This window comes from Chaetodon trifascialis, chromosome 22 (genome assembly GCF_039877785.1).
Source record: "Chaetodon trifascialis isolate fChaTrf1 chromosome 22, fChaTrf1.hap1, whole genome shotgun sequence".
Classification (NCBI taxonomy): domain Eukaryota; kingdom Metazoa; phylum Chordata; class Actinopteri; order Chaetodontiformes; family Chaetodontidae; genus Chaetodon; species Chaetodon trifascialis.
In genome coordinates this window covers 19,112,325-19,133,183 of record NC_092077.1, presented here as the reverse complement: position 1 = coordinate 19,133,183, position 20,859 = coordinate 19,112,325, and the positions used below count along the sequence as shown (strand labels likewise).

Below are 20,859 nucleotides of genomic sequence, written 5' to 3'. Positions count from 1 at the left end.
TCTTAAGAAATTTGTTCTGAATGATCACACATGCTTAAATAACGAGGAGAAACAGACTGAAAATCATATTTATAGTCTCTCCTAAAAGGAGAAATCCAAAACTAGAATTCATTAATTTAAGTCCATTTGTTCTGCTGTGGGAGCATTAATTAAAAATTTCTCCAACATGAACAACCAAAAAATGCATAAACAGACATAAACAGCCCTTTAAGCTATAATGTGTGAAATAATAGTCCAGAACAGGCTCCAGATGGGCCCTCTGAGAAAAAGATCATTTCACACTTTAAACCCATCTGAATAAAGTTTATGACATATTCATTTAAAGTATAAAAGAAGTGGATTGATGATTAACCAGTGTCTGCACTCAGGACGTGTCCTTTGACACTAAACTTAAAGGCGTGAATTTGTGTTATTTAAAAGACTTTATGTCAGTTTTGGTTCGGTTCTTTTGTTCTGAAGCGTGTTTTCCGACGCTCCCTGAGCGGTCCTTGAAGGCAGCAGGAGCACCCTGGTCTGAGCGGGTCTGGACTCTGGAAGCTGGACTACGTCAACAGGAGAGAGGAGACCGTCCCAGCCCTCAGAGGAGCTGAGCAGAGGCGGCGCGCTGCGGTCGCTCCGAAACATCCCCAAATGTCGACAGACGGGAAAGAGTCTGTGCGTCTCTGAGCGTTTCCCCGCAGGTGGCCATGTTCTCCGCGCGCGTAAAGACGCACTGAAGACGGACTGAGACGCAGCTTTGACGCGTTTTTCCTCACCGCAGCAGCAGCAGCAGCGGAACATGTTGGCCAGAAAAAGCATCATTCCGGAGGAGTTCGGGCTGCCGGGGCTCGTCTCCCGGATGCCCCGCAAGCCGGTGTTCAGGGACCGCGTGAACAAAGCGCGCTTCATCGCCAAAAACGGCTCGTGCAACTTGGCGCACAAAAACATCCGCGAGCAGGGCCGATTCCTGCAGGACGTGTTCACCACGCTGGTCGACCTGAAATGGCGCTTCACGCTGGTCATCTTCACCACGACGTTCGTCAGCAGTTGGCTGCTGTTCGCCATGAGCTGGTGGCTGGTGGCGTTTGCGCACGGAGACCTGGACCCGGAGCGGCAGAACGGGACCCACTGCGTCACCGAAGTCAAGTGAGCAGGACAGATTTAGATTAATGAAGCCAACAAAGTGTGTTTGATGAGACTTTTTGCTGTTTCTGAACTTCTTTCTCTCTCCATCCTTCCACCCTCCTCTTCCTCCTCTCTGCCTCCATTTTTAAACCCAACAGAGGAAGAGGAGGAGAGGGGAGAAAGGCTTTAATTAAGACAGGAAGTCAAAAACTTCTGCTCTTATCGTTTCAGGAGAAATGAAGTAAAGACTGCAGAGAGTTTGGCACCTCCCTCTTACTGTAGCTCACCAACTGTCCTTCCTTCCTTCCTTCCGTCCTTCCTTCCTTCCGTCCTTCTTCATTCTTTCCGTCACTCCTTCCTCTCTCCCTCCTCCATTTATTTGTACCTCAGTAGTTTCAGTCTTTCCATTTTCTGCTGCTTCACTCGTCTCCTTCTCTACACTTCAGACGGAAATGTTGCTCTTCAGTTCCTCTATTTTTATTTAAAGGCTAAAGTTACTTTTCAGATGAAGATTTTGCTTTAAAAACGAGCAACACTGTTGAAGATTGTGTCCTGTTATCAAAGAGTCAGTGTGCAGTTGTGTCTCCTCGTCATGTTTCAGATGATTTGCTGCAAGTTAACAAAAGAGACGTTTCCTCTGAACTCCTCTGAAAAGTCCCCTCAGATTTATCTGGCGACCCTTTGGAGGGCCGTGACCCCGAGGTTGGGAACCACTGGACTGAACTTTAGATAAAGTAGCTCCACCTGGAGCAGCTGCATCAGTGTTGATATTGAATTATTTTCTGCAGGATAAGTACTTTTACTTTGGATACTTGAAGCACATTTAGCTCATGAAGTTTGTCAGTGAGTGCAGCTCCATCACCGCTTCTCCACCTTTTCCTTCTCTTCCATTCAAAACCTTGAATATCACACACGATGAGTGGAAGTGATGCAGCATCCACAATGTTCGTTTGTCTCCGTTTTGCTGCTTTGTGACTGACGGTGGACTGAGTCTGAACAAAACGATGCCTTAAATGGGAGCAAACGTCTTTGAGAAAAAGGGTCAGACTGATTTAAGATGAATTCACTGAACGTCAGAAACATTTTAAACGGCTTCTCTAAAAATATTCCCATCATATCTGCCAAAATCTCAAAGTGGGGCCCAAAACTCTGAGGATAGACTCTGCCGGACAGAATGAAACTGTCCCAAAGTTGCTTTGAAAAAGCCTCATTTTAAGCCGTGATGGAGAACTCTCTGAATGTCTCTCCTCAGGTCGTTCACCTCGGCCTTCCTCTTCTCCATCGAGGTTCAGGTGACCATCGGCTTCGGGGGACGGATGATAACGGAGCAGTGTCCGACCGCCATCACCGTCCTCATCATGCAGAACATCATTGGACTGATCATCAATGCCGTCATGCTGGGTGAGACTCACGCTGGTGTGCTGGGCGGCTTCCACCGAGGGATCAGACCAGGTGTGATCCGCTCAGGTCGCTGACGTTCTGTCCCTTTCTGTCCTCAGGTTGTATCTTCATGAAGACGGCTCAGTCAAACCGGCGAGCAGAGACGCTGATCTTCAGCCGTCACGCCGTGATCGCCGTCAGAAACAACCGCCTGTGTTTCATGATCCGGATCGGGGATCTGAGGAAGAGCATGATCATAGGAGCCACCGTCAGGTTACAGGTGTGTTTCCAGGTGTTTGACCTCTGAGCCGTAAATCCACGACACTTTCTCTTCACTGACTTGCTGACTTGCATACTTTTTAAGTACTTTGACGTTTCAGTGTCCCACCGTCCTTCATGTCCTCTTTGATTTGAACGAACTGGTACTTGATTAGGACTGTGCACCATCTGCAGGTGGTGAGGAAGACGACCACACCTGAGGGGGAGGTGATCCCCATCCATCAGATCGACGTCCAGACGGAGAGCGCCGTGGCCAGCAACAGCCTGTTCCTCCTCGCCCCGCTCATCATCTGCCACGTCATCGACAAAAACAGGTGATTCTCCTTCGAACGCTGAGCGCAGACCTCCATCAGCCCTCCATCACAGCTCCATCACAGCTCCATCACACCTCCATCACACCTCCAGCACACCTCCATCACAGCTCCACAGCTGATCACACAGACAGAACCATATTTACTATATTTAATTTGTTCCTACGATCTTGAAACATTGCAACATTTTGTCTCTTTATTATCAAATTAATCAATACAAGAAAGGAAATTTGCTCTTTTTAAGGACGTCACAGTGAGACCTGGTGAGACAGGATATACATCAGTCCTGCAGGTGACAGAGCTGCAGATTTAAGCGTCAACACTGGATTTCATGTGTGTAACTCACTACCTCCACCTGCTGGACAAACGCAAACTTACAGGACTAAAGAGAATGCACTGCACACTAATTCTGAGTATGCTGTTGACTCCTCTCCCACAGTGCTTTGCAGAGAGGAAGTGAAGGTGGTACCCACATGGTTGCTTGACTGCTGCAGGAAGATCTCAGAAAACAAAAAATAATCAGTTTGAAGGACGTTAAAGGCCCGCAGGCCTTTCTTCTGACCTTTTCTGGAGGTTTAAACTCAGCTCAAAGTTTGTTTGCGCTCAAAATAGAATTATTTTGGAGGGTATTTTCATGTCGGTATCAGGAACGTGACAGTACTCCAATGGTAGTCATCATCGTGTTTTCTTCCTCTGAACCTGCACTGAAGTTCCAGCAGGAACCATCAGTGTCTGAAAGTGTCGCAGCTTCACACTCTAAGCCCCCCCATGACTCTAAACACCCCGCCTGTCGCTTTGCCCCCAGCCCGCTCTACGAGCTGTCGGCCATGGAGCTGCAGTGCAGCGACCTGGAGGTCATCGTCATCCTGGAGGGGGTCGTGGAGACGACGGGGATCACCACGCAGGCCCGGACCTCCTACGTCTCCGAGGAGATCCAGTGGGGTCACCGCTTCGTTCCCATAGTGACGGAGGAGGAGGGCGTGTACTCTGTGGACTACTCCAAGTTTGGTAACACAGTCAAGGTAAGAGTTCGACAGAGTGATCAGTGTTTCTTAGTTCTGACTTTGGATACTAACAATATGACAGTGTTTGAGTCTGTGGATCGTCACATTGGTGCTTCTTTGTTACTGGAGGTCTATGGGAAAAGTATTTTAGCCAGTGTGAGACTATGTTGAGTGTGACAACATGGAGTACAGCTCTGTGACATGAAAGAAGCTCTAAAAGCCAGAAGTCGTGTGGATTTCTGCTCCCGGCAGTCCAAACCTCACGTTCCTGTTGTTGCTCCTTAAGGTAGCGACGCCGCGCTGCAGCGCCAGAGAACTGGACGAGAAGCCGTCCATCTTAATCCAGACTCTCCAGAAGAGCGAGCTGTCGCACCAGAACTCGCTGAGGAAGCGTAACTCCATGCGACGCAACAACTCCATGCGGAAAGGCGCAGGAAGCAGCGGAAACCTGCGCAGGAACAACTCGAGCATCGCCGTGCCGAAGGTCCAGTTCTTCACCCCGACTGAGGGGGGCCAGACGATGAACGCCGTCACCTGACATGAGGCCTGCCTCCTGCTGGCCGCCCTGCTCCTCCTGGTGGGAAGGAGGACTGTGGGTGTTTCTCCTGTTCTGATGGGACTCGTTGTTTTTCTCTTCCCTGCCTTATCTAGACTTGTCTCCCAGCACTTTTACTGTTAATGCGACACGTTCTCATCCCAGGTCGCCAAATACCAACGCTGCTTTGTCACGCTCCTCGAGTCCCACATGCACAAGGTCCCCGTTAGCATCTGTGTGCCTTTCTGTCCTTTCACTCCCCCCCAGGAGATTTAACAGCTATTCACAGTTGGCCTCATGGGACAACAACTGTCGTTCACACCTGGCCTCAGGTGACTCAGACGACTCTAACGACCGCCGTTACACAGCCAGGAGCGCTAACGACACAATGGCTCCAATGACCGTGATAACGAGCCCTCAGAGGTTCATTCAAAGGAGCCGCCCACAGACAGTCAGAGCTGAAGAAGCCCATTGGATGCACAAATCCTCAGAAGAATCTTTAAAGATGTTGGTATTTGGTGACCTGGAAATGAAACCGAACTCGCTAACGTTGCCCCGTGTTTATGTTCATGGGGTAATCTAGCTCCTAATTTAGAATTAGCTGTTCAAATATTCAACATCCAGTAGTTCAGCTCACTGTTAAACTGTTAGAAAACACGACAGAGCCGCCAAACACCAGCAGCAAAACATTCCTCAATGTTTTTTTCTGTTCATTATCATTAAAGCAATAACTACAAACACTGGGCCTTTACGCCCGTTTGACTGTTCTGAAGGAGATTTATTTTCTTACTGATTAATGTCACAGTGGTAACTAGTGGCGCTCGATCACTGTACTGTACGTGAGTATTTTCACTTGATTTGTGTTGTTTGAGAATAAAAACACTCACTTTACCTGAACGTGGTTTCGATGTGTGAGCTGCTCACAGTAAACCTCTTCATTAATACAAGCAAAGAAATTCAGTGTTCACGAAAATAGAAATAAATTCTGTAAAAACAGAACATAAACATAAAAAAACATTAATCCAACTTCAATTCATCAGTGCTTTTTGCAGACAGTGTATAGAGCATAAATCACAAAATCATTCATTTTTATTTCATTTTTCGTTTCTGCTGAAACTTGAAGTCTGTACAGTAGCTTTGGTTCAGTAAAGAAACTAACGAAGCATCTTTGTGTTTATGTTATCTGTAGTATTTTTCACTACATTTAGGGTTCTAGCAGTACAAAGGCGTGGCACTCACTTCCTTAATCGTAATAATAGATGTGATAATAAACCAGCAGCACCTGTTTGCTGCAGCTGTCAGCTTTGCTTACAGTACAACAACTGACGCCTATATTAATAACCAGAAAACCAGCTGTGAATCAGAGCTGGATTTTAGATGAACCATCACCAGTATTGAATGAGTAGATTATGATTATTACTACTGAAACATCTCGAGTATAAGGACCCCTTTGCAGTAGGAGGGCTGAAATGAACCTGACCAAGCTCCGCCCCTCCCACGACTCGTGAGAAGAAGCAGGAAGCAGTCGTGTTATCTGTCTGCACAAAAACACTGAGAGAAAGACGACGGCTGCAATTCTTTTTTGTCAAATCCACAACTTCCACTGAAGAGGCGCGGCTGCTGGGAGCACCGAGGACACTGCCGCAGGTGATAAACTGCTTCCTGCTGGTGGTACACAGCAAGTAGGAGCTTTAAGAGTCAGCTGTCAAAAGTGAAAGTATCTGCAGAGTGTACGCAGACACAGCATGGCTTCCGCTTCAGAGCTGGATCTCTCCTGTCCTGTCTGTCGGGACATTTTGAAAGACCCCGTCATGCTGTCGTGTAAACACAGCTTCTGTAGAGACTGTCTGCAGAAGTTCTGGACAGACAAGAACACCTCTGAGTGTCCGGTCTGCAAGAGGAGGTCTTCCATGGAGATCCATCCTTTCTTTACGCTGAGGAGCCCTTCAGCAGCGAAGTCAGAGCAGCTCTGCCATCTGCACTCTGAGAAGCTCGACGTCTTCTGTGTGGATGATCAGCAGCTCGTGTGCAGCGTCTGCAGAGATTCAGACGCGCACGGCAGCCACAGATTCCAACCTGTCGACGAAGCTGCGCTTGAGCGCAAGAAAATGCTTCGGGATTCCTTAAAGCCCCTGCGAGCTAAGCTGAGGCGTATTCACCAAGTTAAAGGAGACTGTGACCAAAGTGCAGAACACATTAAAGTCCAGGCAGAAAGCACAGTGACAAGGATCAAAGAGGAGTTCAAGAAGCTTCACCAGTTCCTAGAAGAGGAAGAGGAGGCCCGGATGGATGCGCTGAGGGCGGAGGAGGAGGAGAAGAGTCAGAAGATGAAGGAGACGATTGGAGCTCTGAGCAGAGAGATAACAGCTCTTTCACAGACCATCAGAGCCACAGAGGAGAAGCTGAGAGCTGCAGACGCCTCGTTCCTGCAGAGCTACAAGGCTGCAGAGGAGAGAGTCCAGCAGCAACCTCTGCCCCGAGATCCACAGCTGGTCCCAGGAGCCCTGATAGATGTGGCCAAACATCTGGGCAACCTGACCTTCAACATCTGGAACAAGATGAAGGAGATGGTCTCCTACAGTTCTGTGATTCTGGATCCAAACTCTGCTCATCCAGACCTCATCCTGTCGGAAGATCTGACCGGTGTGGCACAGGGACAGAGAGGGCAGCAGCTGCCCAACAACCCGGAGAGGATCGACCACTTCTTCTCCGCCGTGGGCTCCGAGGGCTTTAACTCCGGGTCTCACAGCTGGGAGGTGGAGGTCGGAGACAACACCGCCTTCGTTCTGGGTGTGCTAACGGAGTCGATCCAGAGGAAAGGAGTCATATCGTCCGGACTGTGGAGGCTGATGTTCTGCGGTGGTGAATACAAAGTTCTCTCGCCAATGGACGCAGGAAATGATGTGTCAGTGATGAAGAACCCCAAGAGGATCAGAGTGCACCTGGACTGGGACAGAGGACGGCTGTCGTTCTCAGATGCAGACACTGACACACACATACACACCTTCACACACACCTTCACTGACAGGATGTTTCCATACGTGAGCACCTGGAGTGATGTCCAGATAAAGTTCCCAGCGATGAAGGTCTCTGTAAGCCTGGAGCGGCACAGCTAGAGAATCTAATGATGAAGAATGTGATGATGAAACGGTGAGGCCGAAACAAAGAGTTAACGTTAGAGGCTGTGAAACCCTAAAAAATGAGCCAGAAGCAGAGAAAAAGCTCTGAAGGGATTTGTGGAGTTTGGTGAAAACTCCTATATGCAACTATATGTGATTCACTGTTAATATAAAAACATTTATAAGTACAGCTTTAAGAGATAATATATTTTAAGTCAACATGTAGGAGCTTCTATTCATTATTCTGATGTCATATATTCAATTTATACATTTTATCCATCTGTATTTGTTAAGATAGAAGTATTTATGCACATATATTTTTTAGATACTGCAAGAACTGCACAAGACACCTGTATACGTATATTTAGCACTTTAGTCTTCAAATAAATGTAAGGTCATTTATCAAGTTTGTTGATGATGAAACAGTTTTTATTCTCAGTTTATGTAAGCTTCATATCATTATTATCATGTTAAGGTGGTACAGGGTGGAAACTTTTGCCTCTAAAGCCAATAAAGACTGAGGGTCAGAAGGAATATTTTGTGCCTCATTCTGTCTGACAAAATATGATAAAAGTGTATTTTTAATTTATACGTTTATTTATTTATTTTTGGATTTGTGATCTTGGCTCTCGATTTGTTCTTACGTCGCCTACGTGCTTTGACGTTGTCGTACCCGGAAGTGGGAGGGGAAAGGTGAAGAGACGAAGGAAAACATGGCGTGTGGTTTGCTGTGCAGAGCCGTCGGTGCGTTTCAGGTCAGCAGGACAACAACGCTGCTGACAGGGACTCGTTTTTACTCTCAGACTGAACCGGAGCCGCTGACAGTGAGACAGCAAGGCAACGGAATCAGGTGCGGTGACGAAATGTGTCCGCCGTCTGTTACTGACGGATCTCTGTGGTAGAAACAGTATATTCATGCAAGAATACACATTTTAACAACAGCAGCGTGTTTCAGCGCGACACTCAGTGCTTCACTGCGCGTGCACAGGTCTTCAGGTTAATTCGGCATACACGTTATTGCTGTTATTTCTGTAAAAAAGTGTTTTGGAGATAAAAGATCAGCGTTTGGACCTCACTGTTCCCTCCGTAAGTTCACCGTTAGGTCAACCTGTTTTTCTTGGAAAGAACCCACGGATCCCGGGATGTGTCAATAAGAGTGAGAGAAAAAGAGGGAGAGAGAGAGAAACGATTTAATAAATGCTCATAATTAATGCAGCAGTGGAAAGATAAATTATATTCACTCATACGCATATGGCAGCTATAATTGGTGGTGACAGATTAAATTATTGATTACAATATAAGTAGTTTACAACTTTTTTGATTAAAATACCAAACGTCATCTAAAATAGTCCCAGTTAGCCCCAAAATGCCTAGTTACAGCATTAAATACATGAATCTGCATTTTTTTTTTCCTGCACAATGAGTAGCTATTGCTTACCTTTACTGCTACTACTTCAAGTACACTTTCCTGATACTACTCCACTTGTACTTAAGCAAGGTTATGAATAAATTAACATTTTTTTTTTACATTTTCATCTTAAAAGTATGTTATCTCTTAAAATGAAGTAATGAGATAGATGCTGGGGAGTAACAAATACATTTCTCTATGTGGTTTAGTCAAAGCGTAAAGTTTCCCAAACGGAAAACACTAAAGGTAAATCAGCAGTAAGTCAAAATGTCCATGCAGTATCATCATAAATGCACCTGAATCTATGTATTCTTAAAGAACATGTTCTGTTCATTCATAAAAGCTCTTAAGTCTCATTATACGGTGTGTACCTTTCTAAATGACTAAACAAAGCTACTGCATTAAATATCTATATTTTTAAATGGAGTTTGGTGTAAATCTGTGGTACATTTAAGGAAGTGGAACATAATCTCTCTGGTCAAACAGGTTATACAATAGATTATAGATTATGAAGCTGTGTTAAAACTTTTGATGAACTTGATGAAAGTATTCCTCTGGTAGAGATTTGTAGTTTTCAACGCTGGGTTTAAAGAGACTGCTGCAGTTCATTCTTTGTGTTTTCATCTCCTGTATTTGTTGTGCGCAGTGTCGTAAAGATATAACAGAATCACTGTGAAGTTTGGTGCCTTTTGGCCGCACGACAAAATGAACCACTGATATGGCTGCAGATGCACAAACTGTTATGAAACAGGCTGAAATACACACACGTTAATGTGACGTGTTTCTTCTTCCAGGAGAATAATATTGAACAATCCCAAGAAGAGGAACGCTCTGTCTCTGTCCATGCTGGAGTCCCTCAGAGAAGACATCCTGACTGATGTGGACAGTGAAGATCTCAGAGTTATTATCATATCAGGTAGGTGTTTGATGTGTGTGTGATGGAGAGAGAAAGATGCTAATTTATCCTTGTAATGTGTGTGTGTGTGTGTGTGTGTGTGTGTGTGTGTGTGTGTGTGTGTGTGTGTGTGTGTGTGTGTGTGTCAGCCAAAGGTCCAGTGTTTTCCTCTGGACACGACCTGAAGGAGCTGACGTCAGCTCAGGGCAGAGACTATCATACAAAGGTGTTTCACACCTGTGCAGAGGTGAGTGCTGTTCACCTCTAATATGTCTGATTTCATATTTAATTATTGTTTAATGTATTAACATTTTTTAACTAATCAATTAGTTTTTAAAAGGTAAAAAAAATCAGAAAAATCACAACAGCAAAGTCCGAGATAATGAGATATTCAGTCCGACCAGGAGACAAAAAGACGAATATATTCAGTTTTTCAGTCTGAGAGGCCACAACCAAGAAATGTTTTTTCACTGGATGCATGAAATGCGTCAATAACTAATCAGTTATCAATAGTCATCTGTCTGATAGTGTGACAGAACGGAGTAAATCAGAGATGTTGGTGGTGATCTGGTCGAGCTAAATCTCTCACACGCTCTCGTGTTTCAGATAATGACTCTGATACAGGACATACCTGTTCCGGTGATCGCCATGGTGAATGGTGTTGCCACGGCAGCTGGTTGTCAGCTGGTCGCCAGCTGTGACGTCGCCGTGGTGTCGGAGAAGTCCACCTTCGCCACTCCGGGCGTCAACGTGGGTCTGTTCTGCTCGACGCCGGCGGTGGCCATCGGCAGAGCTGTGCCGAGGAAGGTAAGAGCTGAAGGCAAGAGAGACGCACTCGTCTGCTTCAGGTGTGTTTTTAACTGACGTTCAAGCCATATTTCATAAACCTGTGCTCTCCTTGTTTTTAACAGGTGGCCATGGAGATGCTGTTCACAGGAACTCCCATCTCTTCCCATGATGCATTGCTGCACGGTCTGGTCAGTAAGGTGGTGCCAGAAGAGCGACTGGAGGAGGAGACATTAGCCATCGCCCAGCGGGTGTGTCAGGCCAGCCGACCTGTCGTAGCGCTCGGAAAGGCCGCTTTCCAAAGGTGAGAGTCCTCAGAGGTCAGACAGACCCCTCCTCACCTTTCCCTTGTGGTTATCAGTGCGGTTATTTGGAAGCTCAAGCAACCTAAAGCGCTGAGGAGTAAGCTGCAAATGTTAGCCTGTCTGGCTAGCTAGCTTACTACCTCCAGTGGTATGCGTTACATCTGAAGACAATGTGCATGTTATCGTCTTTCTGCATTATTTTGTGGCGTTACAGGTTACATTAGAAAACTACCTGTTCAGGACCGACACATCCGCTGTTTGTGGGTCTTTCTGTGACCGAGATGCAGCTATGTCAGAACAATCAGGATTCCTCATGTGAAAACCATTGAAACATTGTGATGAATACATGAATGTTTCACACGTTGTGTTCTCTGTTTCCTCTGAAGACAAATGGCTCAAGGTCGAGATGCAGCGTATGCCACCGCCTCCAAGGTGATGGTAGACAACCTGGCTCTGAGAGACGGACAGGAGGGGATCCAGGCTTTTATACAGAAACGCAAGCCAGTGTGGAGCCATAAAGCAGAAAACGCCCATGACTGATGGCCTGCTGAAGAGGCTTTTATCACAGGAGATCACTGCAGTGATCTAGTGATAATCAGACTGGTACATATGGTTTTCAGTGACTGGTGTGGAGTAATTGGCACCAGTCCCGAGCCAATGTATGAATTACACTACATTAAAATGGAGATGTGTAATTTACAAGATGACAGTGATTGAAGTTTGAATTGTTGACTTCATCTTCAAGTCAAATCAAGTCAAGTCAACTTAATTGTCGATGCTGCTATATGTGCAGGAAATTAACAGAACTGAAATATCGTTTCCCTCGAATCCCTGGTGCAAACAGCAATAAACATGAAGTATAACATGTAATAGAAAATATAGAATAAAAAAATCAAAAAGAAATCTGGTTCTGGCCCATGGGCTCCTCATTCTCTTCTGAGGAGGAGGAGGTGGAGAGGCACTGCTGAGCTTTCCTGGCCAGTGAAGAGGTGTTGCTGCTCCAGGTGAGGTCCTCAGTGAGGTGCACGCCCAGGAACTTGGTGCTGCTCACTCTCTCCACAGCGGCACCGTTGATGGTCAGTGGGGGGTGCTCGGTGGAGGCTCTCTGGAAGTCGACGACAATCTCCTTCATCTTCTCCACCAGCCAGTTGGCTCACCTCGTCCCTGTAGATTGACTCATCGTGGTGAGTCATCGTGATGAAGAGTTTGGTGTTGATCTTCCCTGAGGATTTCCTCCTTTCTGCTCACTGACATGGATACAGTTATATCTGAGAATGTTAAGGTGCCTAATTCACTCCTAGTAAGCAGTATAACTGGTAGTGAAGTAGATGATGAAGTACTCAGTTACTTAGGACAGTGTGGTAAAATTGAAAGGGTAATTAAAGTTACCAAAACCCAAAACGAGGTGTCCTCTGTCTGTGACTATAGACAGATCATCCGCACACTCAAGCTCAGAAACAAGGTGAACTCTACAGGGAGGACAGGGTTAGCGACCCTTAAGGGTCAAAGGCAGCAAGTACTACCTGCTAAAGAGAGAGTCTGCCTCGAAGGCTACGTCAGTGCAGATACCACCAGTGACTGTGCCATAGTCAAACAGCCCGAATCATCTGCCTTACCTGGTGGGGTTTTTGTGGAGTGCTGCCTCGTCACCCTGCCCAAACAGCACCCTCCCAAATGAGCTGAGTGGGTGAGAAATGAAAATGAGCACGTCACTCCTTCAAACTGTGTCATTGCAGAGCTTCATACTTCTTCTTCAAAGAGATCTATGACAGCTCACCAAGTCCAAACGAGAACCCTGACACTGTGAAATGTTGGGCTGTTATTCCCAATCCAGCCCAACGACCAGCCAAGTCAGATTTCACATTTGACTTTGGGGACTCCCCGCTTCCAAAGGAGTGGAGGGACAGGATAACACAAAGCCTGAATGAATATGGTGATGTTTTCGCACATAATGAGTCTGACTTTGGACATGCAACCAAAGTGAAACATCACATAAATCTGAGAGACGAAACACCATTTAAGCAGAGGTCCCGAACAATGCACCCCAAAGACTACGCAGCTGTGAGGAAACACCTGCAGATACTCCCTGATTCGGGAGTGATTCGTGAATCCAAATCCCGCTACGCTTCACCAGCTGTAGTGGTTCGCAAGAAAAATGGACAGCTTTGTCTTTTTTAATTTTCCTTTAAATGTATTTTATTTTATTTTATTTTAATCTTTCTATTCTTTCTTTCTTTGAAATGTCTGATTTTAATGTATTTTCAAGCTTCTGTAAAGCACTTTGAATTGCCTGGTGTATGAATTGTGCTATACAAATAAATGTGCTTTGCCTTTGCTGTTGCATTGATTATCACGAATTGAATTGAGATGCATACGCATTGCCCAACCTTGAAGAAGCCTTCTCAGCCCTTGCAGGATCCAAATGGTTCTCCGTAATGGATCTAAAATCTGGATATTACCAGATTGAGATGGAGGAATGTGATAAGCCTCAGACCGCTTTTGTATGTCCTTTGGGGTTTTACGAGTTCAATCGCATGCCCCGGGGCATTACCAATGCCCCCATGCTTTCCAGCGATTGATGGAGAGGGTCATGGGTAGCATCAATCTTAAGAAAGTACTGGTATTCCTAGATGAGATCGTGTTGTAACAGTGAAGGAATGACTCTTTTAAAATATGCAGATGACATGGCTGTGGTGGCTCACCTACCAGACAGCAACGCACTGACCCGTTACCAGCTGACGGTCAACAACCTTGCCCAAGCTTTTGATGAAAACTCTCTTAAGCTAAACATCTTGAAAACAAAGGAGTTGTGCTGTGGGGGCAGAGGTAAATCCCTGACACCCCTTTTTACACCCCTCAGTATCCAGGGTCAGTCTGTTGAGCAGGTAGACGTTTTTGAATACCTGGGAACCGAGATCGACACCGACTTGACGTTTGCAAAACATGCAGACTCTGTGTACAAGAAAGCACAGCAGCGCCTCCACCTGCTGAGGAAACAGGACTTTTAATGTCAGCAGAAGCATTTTAACCCTGGTTTACATCCTGGTACAGCTCCCTCTCAACTAAACTAAACAAAACTCTCCCGTATTGTTAATCAGGCCAGCAAAATCATTGGTTCACCACAAACTCATATCTCCGAACTGTATAACCGCTCTGTGATCAGGAAAGCCACCCTGATCACACAGGACCCCTCTCACCCCCTCCATCACTCTTTCCAGCTACTTCCATCAGGCAGACGCTACAAAGTCCCACTGGTCCGCAAAAACATCTATAAAAAATCCTTTATTCCCTTTGCAATAACCACCCTGAACAACATGAAATAAGACATTGAACAGTATATATATCTGGCATGTTTGGCTGCTGTTTCCTTTTAACATTTCACTTGTCATCTGTGTGTGTGATATGTACTGTATTTTTGTTTGAGCCTTGTCAAAGGAGAATTTCTGTCACCGTCTGGGACAGACAATAAAGTCTATCTATCTATCTATCTATCTATCTATCTATCTATCTATCTATCTATCTATCTATCTATCTATCTATCTATCTATCTATCTATCTATCTATCTATCTAGATCAGTCTGTTGCGCCTTCATCAGCAGTGATCACACAAATTAATTCCATTTCCAAATTATTACTTTTTATTTGTAGATTGATTTGATTTCAATGACCTATTTAATTAATTGTTATATATAGTAATTCTAATTGTTTTTTCTTTTAATTAATTCATAACTCAGCAACTTTGTCTGTTTTTTGTCAAGCTGCTGTTTCCAAGGTCAAGCAAGAACATTTAAGATCAGTCAGTATATTTTTGAGACTGATTTAAATGGATGATGAAGATTGATGATGATTCTGATTCCTTTGTATGTTTGTACGTGTGGGAGGAAACCGGAGCACCCGGAGAAAACCCACGCAGACACGAGGAGACCATACAGACTCCACACAGGAAGGCCCGCCTCCTGTGAGGTGACAGTGCTGAGCACTGCACCACGTGCTGCCCAATCGCTTAAAAATACAAATTCTAAAGTTATGATAATCATTATCAATAAATTTAGAATTCATATTTTTAGTCGTTTTTCAAAAAGATTGTCTGTGCTTCGACTTGAGAATCCATCTTTAGGATTGAAACTAGAGTTGAAAATTGCTCAGCTCGCCCTGGTTGGATGACGTGAGGTACTGTGTGTGTTCAAGGTGGCGGCAGAGCTCCATCAGGTGGTCGGTGCAGCCTGACAGGGTTTTACTCCAGTTGGCTGTCAGGTTCTGGATGGGAACAGCATGTTACTGTCCTTACAACGCGCCGGAGACCGGTCCTCGCTGTCTCTACAACACGCCTACCAAATTTTAGTAGACGGCCAGCCCGGCGACACAACCGACATCTGGGCTTGGCTTTGGGAGCGGGAGTCTCCACCCTCTGCTCCTCACTCTGCTCCACGCTCTCCAGGGGGGGCCACACCTCGTCGCTCTCTGGCTGGGGTTCTGCAGCGGGAGTCTCCAGGACGTTCTCCTCTCTCTGCTCCTCGCTCTCCACAGGGATTTGCCACGCCTCCTCTGGAGGGCAGTCGTCGCTCTCTGGCTGGAGTTCTGAGGCGGGAGCCTCCATGAAGCTCTCCTCTCTCTGCTCCTCAGGTGAGTGCAGCTGTCCTGTGGTTTCAGCTGAAGTCCTACAATTCTCTATCTCTGTGTCCGTTTTCTCCAAGTCCTGTTCCAGCTGCCTTCTCCGATTTCGGACGAATTCTAACAGGTTGGTTATGCTGGTGGAAAGCTCGTCCTTTGCTCGCTGCTTGAAGGCAGGTTCTAGCTGGGGTTCTGCAGTGGGAGTCTCCATGAAGCTCTCCTCTCTCTGCTCCTCAGGTGAGTGCAGCTGTCCTGTGGTTTCAGCTGAAGTCCTACAATTCTCTATCTCTGTGTCTGTTTTCTCCAAGTCCTGTTCCAGCTGCATTCTCCGATTGCGGACGAATTCTAACAGGTTGGTTATGCTGGTGGAAAGCTCGTCCTGTGCTCGCTGCTTGAAGGCAGGTTCTTGCTGGGGTTCTGCAGCAGAAGTCTCCAGGACATTCTCCATTCTCTGCTCCATGCTCTCTGGGGGGGTTTTCCACACCTCCTCCTCGTCGCTCTCTGGCTGGGCGAGGATGTTGGGGGCCCCCTGGAACATAGTGAGGGCCTCGTGGTCGAGGTGCTGCTCTTTGAGGAAGAGGAGGAGGCGGTGGAGGTGCCGCACGGCGGCCTGCCAGGCCTCATCGCAGACGAGGTGGAAGTGCCGCACAGCGGCCTGCCAGGTCTCGTCGCAGACGAAGTGGAGGTGCCGCATGGCGGCCTGCACGGCCTCGTCGCAGGCGAGGTGGAGGTGCTGCATGGCGGCCTGCCAGGCCTCGTCATAGATGAGGTGCTGAGCCTCATCGCTGGGCATGTGTTCCTGTGAGCTACCCGGGGGATCATTTAAACTATTATCTGTCATTGGCACTTTGTTGGTTGTCTCCAGGACACTCTCCACTCTCTGCTCCATGCTCTCTGGGGGGGTTTGCCACACCTCCTCCTCGTCGCTCTCTGGCTGGGCGAGGATGTTGGGGGCCCCCTGGAACATAGTGAGGGCCTCGTGGTCGAGGTGCTGCTCTTTGAGGAAGAGGAGGAGGCGGTGGAGGTGCCGCATGGCGGCCTGCCAGGCCTCGTCGCAGACGAGGTGGAAGTGCCGCACAGCGGCCTGCCAGGTCTCGTCGCAGACGAAGTGGAGGTGCCGCATGGCGGCCTGCACGGCCTCCTCGCAGGCGAGGTGGAGGTGCTGCATGGCGGCCTGCCAGGCCTCGTCATAGATGAGGTGCTGAGCCTCATCGCTGGGCATGTGTTCCTGTGAGCTACCTGGGGGATCATTTAAACTATTATCTGTCATTGGCACTTTGTTGGTTGTCTCCAGGACACTCTCCACTCTCTGCTCCATACTCTCTGGGGGGGTTTGCCACACCTCCTCCTCGTCGCTCTCTGGCTGGGCGAGGATGTTGGGGGCCCCCTGGAACATAGTGAGGGCCTCGTGGTCGAGGTGCTGCACAACGACCTGCTGATCCTCGTTGAGGAAGGGGAGGAGGCGGTGGAGGTGCCGCATGGCGGCCTGCCAGGCCTCGTCGCAGACGAGGTGGAGGTGCCGCACAGCGGCCTGCCAGGTCTCGTCGCAGACGAAGTGGAGGTGCTGCATGCCGGCCTGCACGGCCTCGTCGCAGGCGAGGTGGAGGTGCTGCATGGCGGCCTGCCAGGCCTCGTCACCGATGAGGTGCTGAGCCTCATCGCTGGGCATGTGTTCCTGTGAGCTACCCGGGGGATCATTTAAGCTATCGGCTGTCATTGGCACTTTGTTGGTTGTCTCCAGGACACTCTCCTCTCTCTGCTCCATGCTCTCTGGGGGGGTTTGCCACGCCTCCTCCTCGTCGCTCTCTGGCTGGGCGAGGGTGTTGAGGGCCCCCTGGAGCGTGGTGAGGGCCTCGTGGGCGAGGTGCCGCACAGTGACCTGCTCGTCCTCGTTGGGGAGGAGGAGGTGGAGCTGCCGCGCGGCAGCCTGCCAGACCAGCTCCTCCCAGAGGGATGGCTCTCCAGCGTTGCTGGGCGTGTGTTCGTGTGAGCTGCCCGGGGGATCGTTTAGATTATCGTCTGTCATTGGCAGATTCGTAGATATGTCGCAGTTTGTCTAGCTCTGATCTGAAAATTGTAGTTGGTCTTTGTGTTTAGTGTTTGAAATTATTCACCTCATGAGGCTGTATATATGACATTTGTGCCTTTGATGCGCATCAAAGGCACTCCTTTGATGCGCATCAAAGGAGTGCCTTTGATGACCTATGATGACATGATATCATATGGCATCGTGACCTGCCATGAACATTCAAAAGAAAACAATCCTAAATAATTCAGGATTGTTTTTTTTTTTTTTAATGTTCATAGAAGGTCACAACGCTCAGGCGGAACATGTCTGTGCTATTGTGTTAGCACTAGCGTGCTAACAAGTCGCTAATACCATCATGTATATGCTAGTACTTTTCAGTTTATTCTAAAGGCTTGTTGATACCTTCTAGTCTGTGATAATTATGGTTATCTAATGTTGAATATTATTTGTGATTGCAGAAACCATATGACTGTTTGAAAGTACAAACATAAGTTAAACTGAAGCTGAGACCCTGTTCCCATGTCACTCTCTGACTGGAGTCTACTGTAGATGTTGAGACCAGCCTAAATTCATAAAGTAGACGCTTCTACCACCCACATATTCTCAATATTGGTATTATTACTCAAAACTTTATTCTCATGCTGTTTTATTTTTATCTGGTTTATTCAACGTGCATTTCATCTGATTCTGTGGGATGAATGCACTCCTATGTTGTCTTATATTTCTTTTACTTTTCGGATGCTCTTTGGTGAAGAGCCATCCACTGCAACGGACAGCAGTCCCAGCAGTGGTCACAGTCAGGGCTGCAGTCGTGCTCGCAGCCATGGAGGTGGAGGAGATGTCTGTAGAAGCCGCTCACCATGTCATCCATCCACAACAGCATGGAAAACTGAGGCAGACCCAGATATCATCCCTGAACCTCCGAGGTTCATCCCCAAAAGACACCCTGGAGTTCAGCCCCCGCTCAATTCTGGCAATCCCTCTCCAGCTGAAATCTTCTCTAATTTTTGCGATGTAGAAGTGCTCAAACCCATGTGAAAACACAGGCACAAATGCAGCCAAAAATGTGGAGAAGGAAGAAAATCCCCTGGAGAGAGATCACATCAGAGGAGCAGAAGAAGAACCTGGGCTTGTTGCTGTGTCGCAGTTTGTCTCTTTGTCTTGCTGTCTGTCCTCAGAATCAGCACCTGTCTTTCAGCGTGCAGCGTGTTCGCTTGTTCGTCTTTTCCTCCACGTGCTGATAATGAGTTAGCTGCTGCTCTGCGCACAGGATGGCTCCTGTTTCCTATCTGGAGACAAAATGAAAAGAAAAATGAAATGTTGTCTTTTTTATGTGTGTGTGTCTGTGTGTGTGTGTGGGGGGGGGGGGCATGAAGTGCAGCAGAGCAGCAGTGATCACACAGATTAATTCCATTTCCAAGTTATTGTTTTTTATTTATAGATTGATTTGATTTCAGTGACCTAATTAATTAATTGCAGTGATTCTAATTGTTTTTTTTAATTTTTTTATTCAGAACTCAGCAACTTTGTCTGTTTTTTGTCAAGCTGCTGTTTCCAGGTTCAAGAAAAACATTTAAGATCAGTCATTTTATTTTTGAGACTGAATTAAGGAAGCAGCAGAGGTCTCTGCGGGAGTCTCCACCCTCTGCTCCTCGCTCTCGGGGAGGCTCTCCACCCTCTGCTCCTCGCTCTCGGGGAGGCTCCGCCCTCTGCTCCTCGCTCTCGGGGAGGCTCCGCCCTCTGCTCCTCGCTCTCGGGGAGGCTCCGCCCACTGCTCCTCGCTCTCGGGGAGGCTCTCCACCCTCTGCTCCTCGCTCCCCGAGAGCGAGGCTCTCCACCCACTGCTCCTCGCTCTCGGGGAGGCTCTCCACCCTCTGCTCCTCGCTCTCGGGGAGGCTCTCCACCCTCTGCTCCTCGCTCTCGGGGAGGCTCTCCACCCTCTGCTCCTCGCTCTCGGGGAGTCTCCGCCCTCTGCTCCTCGCTCTCGGGGAGGCTCTCCACCCTCTGCTCCTCGCTCTCGGGGAGTCTCCGCCCTCTGCTCCTCGCTCTCGGGGGGGGTCTCCACCCTCTGCTCCTCGCTCTCGGGGAGGCTCTCCACCCTCTGCTCCTCGCTCTCGGGGAGTCTCTCCACCCTCTGCTCCTCGCTCTCGGGGAGGCTCTCGGGGGGTCTCCACCCTCTGCTCCTCGCTCTCGGGGGGGCTCTCCACCCTCTGCTCCTCGCTCTCGGGGAGTCTCCACCCTCTGCTCCTCGCTCTCGGGGAGGCTCCACCCTCTGCTCCTCGCTCTCGGGGAGGCTCCGCCCACTGCTCCTCGCTCTCGGGGAGGCTCTCCACCCTCTGCTCCTCGCTCCCCGAGGGCGAGGCTCTCCACCCACTGCTCCTCGCTCTCGGGGAGGCTCTCCACCCTCTGCTCCTCGCTCTCGGGGAGGCTCTCCACCCTCTGCTCCTCGCTCTCGGGGAGTCTCTCCACCCTCTGCTCCTCGCTCTCGGGGAGTCTCCGCCCTCTGCTCCTCGCTCCCCGAGGGCGAGGCTCTCCACCCACTGCTCCTCGCTCTCGGGGAGGCTCTCCACCCTCTGCTCCTCGCTCTCGGGGAGGCTCTCCACCCTCTGCTCCTCGCTCTCGGGGAGTCTCTCCACCCTCTGCTCCTCGCTCTCGGGGAGTCTCCGCCCTCTGCTCCTCGCTCTCGGGGAGGCTCTCCACCCTCTGCTCCTCGCTCTCGGGGGGGGTCTCCACCCTCTGCTCCTCGCTCTCGGGGAGGCTCTCCACCCTCTGCTCCTCGCTCTCGGGGAGTCTCTCCACCCTCTGCTCCTCGCTCTCGGGGAGGCTCTCGGGGGGTCTCCACCCTCTGCTCCTCGCTCTCGGGGGGGCTCTCCACCCTCTGCTCCTCGCTCTCGGGGAGTCTCCACCCTCTGCTCCTCGCTCTCGGGGAGGCTCTCCACCCTCTGCTCCTCGCTCTCGGGGAGGGTCTCCACCCTCTGCTCCTCGCTCTCGGGGAGGCTCTCCACCCTCTGCTCCTCGCTCTCGGGGAGTCTCTCCACCCTCTGCTCCTCGCTCTCTGGCTGCTCCCCCCAACACCTGTTTGAGCTGGCTTCT

The 20,859-nt window shown here is 48.6% G+C and overlaps 3 protein-coding genes across 4 annotated transcripts; all 3 read left to right on the top strand.

Annotated features, from left to right (window-relative positions):
* Positions 1-553: 553 nt before the first annotated feature.
* kcnj8 (potassium inwardly rectifying channel subfamily J member 8) lies at positions 554-5,508 on the top strand. The gene is made up of 6 exons (XM_070991986.1): positions 554-1,125; positions 2,357-2,505; positions 2,604-2,764; positions 2,938-3,077; positions 3,880-4,096; positions 4,365-5,508. The coding sequence occupies exons 1-6, from the start codon at positions 779-781 to the stop codon at positions 4,614-4,616; spliced, it is 1,266 nt and encodes a 421-aa protein (XP_070848087.1). The 5' UTR covers positions 554-778; the 3' UTR covers positions 4,617-5,508.
* Positions 5,509-6,296: 788 nt separating this feature from the next.
* Positions 6,297-7,787, top strand: LOC139350528 (nuclear factor 7, ovary-like). The gene has a single exon (XM_070991985.1). It carries the CDS (start codon positions 6,359-6,361, stop codon positions 7,727-7,729), a length of 1,371 nt encoding a protein of 456 aa, XP_070848086.1. The 5' UTR covers positions 6,297-6,358; the 3' UTR covers positions 7,730-7,787.
* A 638-nt stretch (positions 7,788-8,425) lies between these two features.
* echdc3 (enoyl CoA hydratase domain containing 3) lies at positions 8,426-13,474 on the top strand. Of its 2 annotated transcripts, none has more exons than XM_070991987.1 (6): positions 8,426-8,582; positions 9,935-10,056; positions 10,185-10,282; positions 10,642-10,842; positions 10,947-11,125; positions 11,513-13,474. In XM_070991987.1, exons 1-6 carry the CDS (start codon positions 8,446-8,448, stop codon positions 11,664-11,666), a joined length of 891 nt encoding a protein of 296 aa, XP_070848088.1. In that variant the 5' UTR covers positions 8,426-8,445; the 3' UTR covers positions 11,667-13,474. The 2 variants fall into 2 exon arrangements, with proteins under 2 accessions (XP_070848088.1, XP_070848089.1); XM_070991988.1 differs by lacking the exon at positions 8,426-8,582 and adding an exon at positions 8,766-8,888.
* The last annotated feature ends 7,385 nt before the right edge of the window (positions 13,475-20,859 follow it).